Below are 11,556 nucleotides of genomic sequence, written 5' to 3' on the forward strand. Positions count from 1 at the left end.
ACTACACAGGGTTAATTTAAATAAAAAGTACCTACCATCTGGAATGTTTAGTTCTCTTCTAATCTTCTCCCAGATCTCGTTCTTATAATTCTATTTCATGTATTTAGCGTGACGGGTATCATACAAAACTGGGTAAACCCGAACCATTTCAATTAGTCTTTCTTCTAGTTCCATTTCTCACAACACTTGGAAGCACACTTTTCTACGACGCAGTGACCAATGCGGTACAGACACTTGTGACTCGATCACAAGTGCGCGCAGTCCACGTGCGGGACTGCCCCGCCCTGCCCTGCGCTGCGCCATAATATGCGCGTGTCCTAGCAAATACATGGTTTACAAAACACTGCCCTGCGCTGCGCTGCGCTGCGCTGCTCCGACTGCGTCTCAATATGCGCCGGGCCTAATAGTCAACCTCACCGCGCCACCGTTCTACCCACGGTTGGACCTGCCTGATGAGTCTGGCAGTCCAACGTCCTCGAGTCTCCCTTTCCCAGCTTTCTTGCCACATCTGAAAAGTGCGGGAGCGCTCTTCTGTTCTTGCAGCGTTCTTTCCGATGTAGCCTTGTCTCTGGTAGATTGCCTTCCTCTCCGCTGCCAAGAGTTTGACTGGGATAACTCCAGCGATCACCAAAACGGCCGGTTCGGACACCGTACGGTACGCGGAAGCGACCCTGAGTGCCGCCTGACGCTGCACTCGTGCGAGCCTCAACCTATACGCCTCCTTGTTAAGCGCGTCTGCCCACACCTCAGAGCCGTAGAGAAGCACGGACTGGACTGCAGACATCAGTAGTCTTCTACGGCTGGACCGGGGACCACCGACATTGGCCATAAGCCTACTAAGAGCAGCGACACTCCTAGCAGCCTTGTCCGCCGAACGGAAGATCTGGTCCCTCCAGCTCAACTTGTTGTCCACCATGACACCAAGGTACTTGGCGGTTCGCGTGGTTTGGACAACTACGTTCCCAACTCGTAGCGGAACGATGGTTTCAATCCGTTTTTTCGTGAGGATGACGATCTCTGTCTTGCTCAGAGCGAGTGTCAGACCATGATCAGTCATCCAGGCGTTTACAACGCGCATGACTTGGTTCAGTTTCAGTTGGGCTAGCTCAACGTTGCGTGCAGCAATGAGGGCTGCGACGTCATCGGCATACCCAACTAAAACGGTCTCCTCTGGCATCTCAGATCTCAGAAGGCTGTCTTAGGCAGCGTTCCACAAATCTGGGCCGAGTATCGAACCTTGCGCGGCACCGGAAGTAACATCCATCGTCCGCGAACCATCTTTAGTTTCGTAATTAAGAGTTCTGCAGCGCAGGTAGTCCTCGATCAGCCTCAACAGATATGCTGGTACGCGGAAGCTGTTTCTCAACGCGCTCAACATATCGACCCATCTCGCCGAGTTAAAAGCATTCTTGACATCTAGCGTAACAAGAAGCACGATACGGCGAGAGTAATGATTGTAGCTCTCGGCACGCTCTACCGCTCTGTGTACCTCGGATATCGCGTCGATTGTTGACCGACCCTTTCTGAAGCCGTACTGACGAGGAGACAAATCTCCGGCAGCTGACATCAGGCGGCAGCGGATCAGTTTCTCGAAGAGTTTTCCGGCCACATCCAACATATAGAGGGGTCTGTAAGACGACGGCATATTCGGGTCACATTTCCCCTTGCTGATTAGCACAAGCCTAGCCCTTTTCCAAGGAGTTGGGAAAACCCCTTCGCACAGGCATGTGTTGTACATTCTCAGCAGTAAGAGGGGGTTAACTGAGAATACCTTCTTGAGAGCCTCACTGGGAATACCATCAGGACCAGGTGCTTTTCTATTTTTCAGGGAGAGGACAGATGATTCCAGCTCTTTAATGCTAAAGAGTGGAATGTCCCCTACCTCGCCATAGTCGAAAAAAGGCCGCCGAGGATGAGACGGAAAGACGATCCTCCGGGGTGACGATCCTGTCCATGGTGGTGCCCTCCATGACGGAAGGTGGTAATCGGGCGCCGAGTTTCTGGGTTACAACCTTGTAGCCCAGTCCCCAAGGATACCCGCAGGGGGCCCACGCTTGCGTGGGTACGTGGCCTGGCGACCACGCGGACCCTAGCTCTCCCAGAGGGGAGGTAATTGCCCGGTGTTGGAACCGGCACTTCAGGTAGGCCACAAGCTATGGACGACTGGGCAAGCCAGCCTCTTTGGGTTGTACCCAAAGTGAGAGTTCCCAGTGACATTTCCTCCATTCAGGGTGGTGGGGTGTTCAGCTCTGCTAGTGTTGATTAAGTTCATAGATCTTTCACCTGCCTGTAGCTTGTGGTTGTGACTTGAGTTCTTCGGGCTCGTCCTACCTGTTGTGTTCGACTGACACTTTGTGAGGCATATCCTCGACTTTGGAAGTAGCCTCGTCCTGGGAGGTGAAAAACTAAGCCCCCAAAGGGGAGGCAACTTTCCGGTGTTGGAATTGTTGAGATAAATAATTTTAACATTATTCATTTAAAATTATTATATATATAGCCTATATATATATTTTGTTTGTATTATCAACTCTTTTGTTGCCTTTGAGTTTAGAAAAAAAAGAAGTTTTTTTAGGCTATATCAAGAAGGTCTTTGAGTTGTATAGAAAAAGGAGAAGTAAAATGGCCGTGGTAATGAGAGGTTGAGTAGTTGTTTTGCTGTGTAAATTGTAACATTAAAAAAGTGTGTTTTCAATAAATAAGATATTTGGGAAATGTATTGTGTTATTAAAAAGCCCAGCACAGACTAAAAATTCACAGGTCATGGGCCCAGGTACGCCTGCAGAAGCAGAAAAGTAAAAACGTACCGGTTAAATCAGAAACATGGCAAGTGGAAATTACGACAATGTGGAAAAGTTGAGTGACTCTGAGTCGTACAAATATTGGAAATTTCAGACAACAGTACTATTCAAAGCCCAAGGTAATTATGATATTGTTGAAGGTAAATATGAATATGACACAATTACAGACGAAAAGGAAAGAAAAGAATGGTTAAGAAAAGATGCCCTAGCTCAGAAAATAATAGTCACCTCAGTAGACAAACACTATTTAGTTCATATTTTAAATGAAACAACATCTCATGGAATGTACAGTAAATTATGTAGCTTGTTTGACAGAGAGACCGAACAACAAAAATGTTCTCTATTGCAAGAATTTTTTAATTACAAATATGATGTTGGCCAAAGTATGACCCATTTTTTGTCTAACCTACAGAACATGGCTTTTAAATTAAAATCCTTGAATCAAAATATTGATGATGATATGCTAATATCAAAGATCCTTTCATCATTACCAGAGCAGTTTAAGCATTTCTTAACTGCTTGGGACTCCACTTCAAAAGATGAAAAATCGCTAACTAACCTAACAACTAGGTTATTAGCTGAAGAATCACGGTTTAAAACTGATAGTGGTCATGATATGTCATTGGCTTTTAAAACTGGAACAGAAAAATTTCCAAGGTTAAATAGAGGTGGTAATAATGATAGGCCTAGTACCAGTAGGCCTAGTAGCTACCAGCAACCTAAGTCAAGTTACCGACCTGGAGCAAACCTAAATTTCAATCAGCGATCAAACACTGGAAATGTAAATAGTCTTAATGTAGGTAATCGCAAAGGATGCATTGCACGACGTCCAAGTGTCACGACGTCCAAAGCTTGTAGAAAGACTATATTTTTGGCAGTTACTGTACTTTTGGACGTCGTGGCACTTGGACGTCGTGCAACAACTCAAAAATTATGTTTTGGACGTCGTGGCACTGAAAAAATATTATTGGACGTCGTGGCACTTGGACGTCGTGCAACACTCCCATCGCAAATGCTTTATTTGTGAGAAAGTAGGACACTTTGCAAACTCATGTCCTAACAAAAGTAAGAATCAGAGTACTGGTAGAAGATTATTTTGTAAAATATGCAAGAAAACAAACCATGAGGACAAAGACTGTTATTTTAGATCAACTAATAAATTTTCAAATGACAAAAGTAAATTGTCGTTCTTAACCTACTCAGATTTTAATAAGTCGAAACATGTAACTCAGTTTGTAGTTGACTCAGGATGTACAACTCATATGACAAATGACAAAACATTGTTTTCTTCACTAGAATTTAAGCAGTCAGATGTACATGTTGCTAAAAATAATGAAACAATGACAGCAATAGGAGAAGGTAAAGTTGAAGGGAGAGAGTTTGATTTGAATAAAGTTTTGTTTGTTCCTGATTTAAGCACCAACTTATTTTCTGTAAAGGCGGTCACTGATAATGAAGGAGAAGTGACATTTACCAAGGACAGGGTAGTAATATCGAAAAATGGAAAGACAGTAAGTGAAAGTGTGAAGCAGGCTAGTGGTCTGTATACAATTAATTTAGAACCTGAGAGTAGCCTAATTGAACAATCAAGTAAAACTATGTTAACGGGGTATAAGGATAGGCCTAATGCGTTGGATTGGCATTCTCGTTTGGGACACCTAAATGTAAACTACATGAAGAAAATGGTAAAGGAAAATTTAGTTGACGGTATGGAACTAACAGAAAAAGATTGTGAAGAAATTGAAAAAAATTGCGATGTATGTTTAAAATCGAAACAAACCCGTTTCCCATTCAGTGAAGAAAGAAAACGTGCAGAAAGACCCCTCCAAATCATACACACAGATTTATGTGATCCCATTGATCCGAGTACATGGGATGGAAAAAAATATGCTTTGACCTTGATGGATGACTATACTCAATTTGTAGTGGTCAAGTTGTTGTCGAACAAACATGAAGCATTTAAGTTTATAAAAGAATATGTATTAGAAGCCGAAGCTCAGCAAAATCTTCGGGTTTCAAAATTAAGATGTGACAACGGTGGAGAATATAAAAGCAAAGAAATGCAAGATTGGTGTAAAAATCGAGGGATTCAGTTAAGCTATACAGAAGCGTATACGCCAGAACACAATGGGAAGGCGGAGAGATTAAATCGAACACTGATTGAAAAGGCCAGAGCATTGTTGTATGACACAGAGACTGACAAGAAGTTTTGGGGAGAAGCAGTGAGAACATCAGCTTATTTGTTGAATAGAAGTCCTACAGAAGCGGTGGACGTAACACCAGCAGAAAAATGGTTTGGGAAAAAACCTAATGTGTCTCGACTACGGAAATTTGGATGTGAGGGACATGTAAAAATTGTGAGACCAATCAAGAAACTTGATCCGAGAAGTGAAGTCATGAAATTTATAGGCTATGCAGAAAATGGTTATCGAATGTGGAGTTATGACAAACAGAGGATCATTACAGCTAGAGATGTCATTTTTGACGAAAAAGGAAATAGGCCTAAATCAGATGTTGGAGGAAAAATTGATTTTAGTCTAGAAAATGACTTAGTCGATGGTAATAGTTCAAATGCAGAATTTTATGAAGAAAATCATGAAGAGGAAAATGAAATGAATCCAGTAAATCAAACCGAAGAAACAGAAGAAGAAATAAGACCTAGAAGAGAAAGGCGAATACCCAGTAAGTTTCAAGATTTTGCAATGTTGACGTTTAAAGAAGCTATAAGTAGTCCAGAGAAGAAGGAGTGGTTAAAAGCAATCGAAGAAGAGAAGAAATCACTTGAGAAAAATAACACTTGGACTTATAAAAATGAAGAAGAAGCTAAAGGAAAAAGAGTTTTAACAAACAAATGGGTTTTTTCTAAAAAAGAAGATGGTCGTTTTAAAGCTCGCTTGGTTGTAAGAGGATGTGAGCAGAAAAGTGATTTTAACTATGAAGAAATTTTCAGTCCAGTAGTAAGTAGTAATTCACTTAGAATTATGTTTGCAATTGCTGTGTTGAAGGAATATCATATTTTAAAATTTGACATCAAAACAGCATTTTTGTATGGTGAAATACAAGAAGAAATTTTTATGGAAGTACCAGAAGGATTTGAAGAGCCTAATAAAGTTTGTAAATTGAACAAAGCCTTGTATGGTTTGAAACAAGCACCAGTTACTTGGAACAGGAAGTTTACACAGGTATTGAAACAGAAAGGACTTGAACCAACAATGAATGAAAAGTGTATATTTAAAAATGAAGATGGATCTGTTATCCTTGCTTTATATGTGGATGATGGGATTTTAATTGGAAGAAATAAAGAGGAACTGGAAAAAGTATTGAAGGAACTGAAAAGAGAATTTGAAGTTAAAGAAGATCTGAAGCCAGTCAGTTTCTTGGGAATCGAAATTCAGAGAACAGAAGATAAGATACAATTGACTCAACAAAAGTACACAACAAATCTGTTACAGAAGTTCTACATGGAAAATTCCAAGTTTGTTGCAACCCCAAGTGAGATAAACACATCAAGATCTGGGAAGTTAGTCAATAGTTTTCCATTTAGAGAAGCGGTTGGGAGCCTATTATATCTTTCTACAAGATCAAGACCAGATATTGCTTATCCAGTAAACTTTTGTAGCAGACACTTGGAAAACCCTGTAGAAGAAGACATCATAAGTGTGAAGAGGATAATGAAGTATCTAGTTGGTACTACAAATCAAGGAATAAGTTATCTCAAAGACTCGGACATGAACTTATTAGAAGCCTACTGTGACGCAGACTACGCCGGAGATGAAGATACCAGAAGAAGTACAAGTGGATATGTGATTCTATATGCTGGAGGACCTATTGCCTGGTGTTCGAGGCGACAACCCATCGTAGCGCTCTCATCGACCGAGGCGGAGTATATAGCAGCTGCGGATTGCTGTAAGGAACTACTTTATTTAAAATCGTTAATTCAAGAAATAACAAACAGCCCTTTGCAAGTGAAATTATATGTGGACAATCAGAGTGCAATCTCGTTGATGAAGACCGGTGTAATGAACAAAAGAAGCAAGCATATTGATGTACGGTACCACTTCATTCATGAGAAAATTGTAACGGGTGAGATTAATGTTATGTATTGTCCTACAGATAAGCAAATTGCAGATCTCTTAACTAAACCTTTATGCAAAGTAAAGTTTAATTTGTTCAAAGAAAGAATTGTACAAATTGGAAAATGAAATGTAGCCTAGAACTATAAAGAGGCCTAACTTTTTTCTTTGTTATCATGTCTATTTGTTTTGATTCTGGACAAATATGCCCTAATAGGCTGATATGTATATATATTTTTGATTTCACAATGAAATCCCCAATATTGTTGTTTATAGGTCATTAATATTGAACCAGTTTGTAAAGAACATTTTGGATAGGCCCTATAATGTTTGGTTACATAAATGTTAAAATTAAGAGGGGGTGTTGAGATAAATAATTTTAACATTATTCATTTAAAATTATTATATATATAGCCTATATATATATATTTTGTTTGTATTATCAACTCTTTTGTTGCCTTTGAGTTTAGAAAAAAAAGAAGTTTTTTTAGGCTATATCAAGAAGGTCTTTGAGTTGTATAGAAAAAGGAGAAGTAAAATGGCCGTGGTAATGAGAGGTTGAGTAGTTGTTTTGCTGTGTAAATTGTAACATTAAAAAAGTGTGTTTTCAATAAATAAGATATTTGGGAAATGTATTGTGTTATTAAAAAGCCCAGCACAGACTAAAAATTCACAGGAATCGGCATTTCAAGTAGGCCACAGACATGGACGACTGGGCATTGTGTCCCAGTGACATCCCTTCATCCAGGATAGGGGGGGTGTTTAGCTCTAGGAGAGATGGAAAAGCATCATAATCTCTAACCTACCTGTGTCTGTGGTTCTTTGGGCTTCGGCCTGCTTGTTGTGTGCGACCAGCATTCAGAGTGGCATATCCTCGACTTCGGAAGTAGCCTCTCCTGGAGGTGAAAACGGGCAAGTACCCTTAGCTCATGGGGACACTCAAGGGAAACGTAACTTTCCGCAGTGTGAGGGCAACGGTTTGTAGGCACTTATGCAAACCAATCCCTGTCTCTGATCACGGACGGTATGGTTATCTTGAGTGTGGGGGGTTCTTCCCGGAACCTCAATTGAGTCAAGGATGTCGCCACCTTTGGTGGATAGGTTCATCCGGGTGGGTCCCACTTCTATACCTGCCTCCTTTTGGGAAACCTTGATGACCTGGCAGTGATGTTGGGTCTGACGGGCAAACGAAGTAGATCGGGTGCTGGGTCCGAGCCCGCCAGAGGTATCCGGGGATCTATCGCTCTGGTTATCTCTGGTTTCCCAGCAACTGGGTAAGGCCTCGATCGGGTAGTGGTGTAAATGGGAGGTTGGGGTTCCCCCCGTCAGCTTGCTGACGGTCCCCTTCTTTCTGGCTATTGATGGCGGGTTTGCCTGTCAGGGATTAGATAGGTCCCGAGTGTTGCTTGCACTAAATGCGTCGGGGCGCTCTACTATGGTCCTCTAGGTCCCAACCTAGTGGAACCCAGGTGGAGTGACGCTTAAACAAGTAGCCGGAAACCCTGGTTAGGATTGAGGGGCAACCCTCTTTCCGAAGGGTCTGCTTCGGCAGCCGGTGAGCCTGATGACCTTAAGTCATCCGCCCATGATGTACAAAAGGTTGATGCGTAAGCTTCGGCCTACATCATGGGGCCCGGGTAAGTCTCACGATAGGTACCGGGTATGTAGTCAGGGGGCTTCGGCTCTCATGACAAATATTGAAATTGGAAATTGGAATAGTCCCCAAGGATCAGAGTCAACTTCCTCCTGAAGCCTCCTCCAACAGCTAACCTTGCTCCTGATGATAGCCCGGCGAAGAGCTTTCTTCGCAGCCCTATAAGCCGCTGAATCCGGGAATCTTCTGGCCCTCATAGCGGCACGTCTGGCTTTTAGACAAGTTTTCCGAAGGTTCGAGATCTCTAAAGTCCACCAGTACACAGCTTGCTTATCGCGACGGCGTCCCCTGCGTGGCATGGCCTGGTCACAAGCCGAGACAATCAGTTCCATCGTGGACGTTACCAATGCCTCGGCGTCAACAGGTGCAGCAGAATTCACCAGCGCTCCCCGTGAGATTACGTCAGTGAACTTCTCAACATCCAGCTTGTCCGTATTCCATCGGCGTGGTCCAGATCGTGATACAGGCGCCTGATTATGGTGTTCATCCAGTATATCAAAAACGATGTACTGATGATCACTTGCCGTGAGGTCTTCGATGACTCTCCAGTTGGAGATCCCTGCTAGTAGTGATTCCGACGAGAAGGAGATATCGGGGATCGTACCTCTCATGCCGGGGCGCCGGAAAGTAGGCGTGTCGCCCTCATTTAAGACGACAAGTCCGGCTCTGGCGGCAAAGTCCAGGATGTATTTCCCCCGGGAGTTTGTAGAGGTCATACCCCACTCCACAGCCCTCGCATTAAAGTCACCAGCAACAACGACATGCCCAACGGTACCCCGTACACTGTCTTCTAAGCGGTCAAGCTTCAGACGGAATTCCCGAATTGGCTCGTTGGGGGTAAGGTAGACACTAAAAAACGTGACGTCCCTACACCTGACCCAAACGAAGCCTCGGCCGCGTCCGTGATCTTGCACTGGTGCTTCCGTGCTGTTTCGAACCCAACAAGCGGCAGTACCAAGAGAATCTGGGAACCAGAAGTGTGGGTCCCTGTCACGGTACTGCTCGCTGATCAGAAGGGTGTCCGCACCGATCTCTTGGGCCAGCTGATCTAAGAGGGAGTCAGCAGTTCTGGACCTCTCAAGGTTACCCTGGAGAATCCTCACTTCCTAGACCTAGCCTTCTCAAGGTCGAGTGCAGCCTTGAAAACACTGCATCGCCCAGCCCCTGGGATGTGACCTAATGAGGCGTCCTTTTGGCCTTTCTTTGCGCAGAGAAAACAACGCTCTGCTGCGGTACAGTTCTTCCTGTTGTGGCCCGAGCCGCCACACCTGAAACAATTCTTGGATAGGTCGGGTCCCTTACAGTTTCGGGAAGAGTGACCAAACCCGAGGCAGCGAAAGCATCGCGGTACAACCACCCTCCGTCTGAGCCTGCAATTGACCCATCCAATTCTCAGGTGTGTGAGATTAAGCAGCTTGCTGGCATCTTGGTTTCGCATTTCAGCGATAGCTATGCGTTGCTCGCTGCGGTTGGGCCGCGTAAGCCATACTTTAAGGGAGTCGGCATTTTGGATATCAGGGATGGCCTTGTTGATAGCCTCCCTGACTTCAGCCTCAGTCGAAAGACCGTCAAGGTCCCGGATCTCCACCGAGGTCCTAGGCTCGAGTTCCTGAACGGTACCGTGGTCCCCCAGAGCCTCTCTGACCTTTGCAGCAAAAGCCACTCGGTCACCAGATTTCCCCAGCTCGAGGAGAACTTTCCCATTCTGGGTACACCTGATTGACTTAACAATCGTATCCGTCTCCTCTGGCTTGGCCTTAGACTTGAGTCGACCCAAGACTTCAGCAAAAGATCGCCCCCCTAAGAGGTTGATCAGGATTGCCTCAGCCCTGGGCTTTCTCGGCCTGGGTTTCTTTGAAAAAGGGGGGGCCTTTCCACGAACCTCCCTCGCCAGAGCAGGATCAGCAACCTTTCGATCCCTTGCTGCAGGTTCTTTGTTAGAGACAGCCTCAATTCGTCTCAATTTCCTCTTTTCTTTGCGGGAAAGCCTCTTCTCCCAGTTACCCACATTTGATGGTGCCACAGCAGAGTTCATAGAGCTGCTTCCGTCAACCGTTGGGGGAGAGGCAAGCTCCCTGGTTTGCTGAGGGCGCTTCTTTAGAGCTGGAGTGTGCTCAGTAGGGGGTGTCATCTGGGTGGCCCTGTCCTCGACCTTCTGCTCGACATCTGACAGAGGCTGATTGGCCAATTCAGGAAGATCGGGGCTATCCGCTGGTGAGCTCCTTGCCCGTTTCCTTTGATTCCCGCCCTTGTCGTTCAGTTTAGGGGCTAAAACTTGGTTCACAAGCTCCCGTTCATTAACTAAAGCCTGTCTCATCAAACCTTTAATTTCGAGAACTCGGGCAACCCGATCCTTCACCTTTGGGAGACCGTCCTTGATTGACCGGTTTACGTTGGTCCGGAGCTTCAAGGTTCCCTCCATATTATTGATGAGGTTAGTATATCACATCAATGAACTGATAGCTATTTCTTAAGATTTAATAAACCACAAAATCTAAATGTGTATACTAAGAGCCAAGTAAGTGTTTAATATCCAGGTCAAACTAACTATTTGAAACGAGTATCGCATGTTATGACACAGAACACTTGAAATATTTTATTTGTTTTACCAAAAATGGGGCCCGGTGCTTTTTACTGTATATTTCACATTAAATGTGCTTACGTAGTGTATGAACAATTCCAGAATGTTTGAAATATACAAACAACTCGAATACGATACCATAGATTAATCCTAATATCCTAAATCATGTCATTCATTTGAACACTATCGACATTTCAGATAAATAAAGATTCTTGGTATTTTTTTCTGGTTAGCTTTAACTCAGTTTTGTAGTTTTTCAGGGCAACTAACATTCCACCTATAAATTGATCAATAGAACACGACGAGTTCATATGCCAGTTCATATGAGATTGACGAGGAGTTTGATATGCCAGTAGGACATATAAGTATGTGTTGAAATATTTTTCAAAAATATTAGGAAAACCGTATACAAGATTATACAATGTCGCTATTGTAAAAATTGTATTGCTA

At 43.7% G+C, this 11,556-nt stretch overlaps 2 protein-coding genes across 2 annotated transcripts; both read right to left on the minus strand.

Annotated features, from left to right (window-relative positions):
* Positions 1–400: 400 nt before the first annotated feature.
* Positions 401–1,177, minus strand: LOC128998052 (uncharacterized). Its single transcript, XM_054424016.1, has one exon. The coding sequence runs from the start codon at positions 1,175–1,177 to the stop codon at positions 401–403; it is 777 nt and encodes a 258-aa protein (XP_054279991.1).
* Positions 1,178–1,198: 21 nt separating this feature from the next.
* On the minus strand, positions 1,199–10,947 carry LOC128998059 (uncharacterized). The gene is made up of 4 exons (XM_054424029.1): positions 9,629–10,947; positions 8,642–9,593; positions 6,563–6,702; positions 1,199–2,000 (listed from the first exon to the last, which is right to left on the minus strand). The coding sequence occupies exons 1-4, from the start codon at positions 10,945–10,947 to the stop codon at positions 1,199–1,201; spliced, it is 3,213 nt and encodes a 1,070-aa protein (XP_054280004.1).
* Positions 10,948–11,556: the final 609 nt, after the last annotated feature.

The sequence above is a fragment of the Macrosteles quadrilineatus genome, unplaced genomic scaffold (genome assembly GCF_028750875.1).
Source record: "Macrosteles quadrilineatus isolate MER2022 unplaced genomic scaffold, UCM_ALF_1.0 Scaffold_1__1_contigs__length_201487025, whole genome shotgun sequence".
Lineage (NCBI taxonomy): Eukaryota > Metazoa > Arthropoda > Insecta > Hemiptera > Cicadellidae > Macrosteles > Macrosteles quadrilineatus.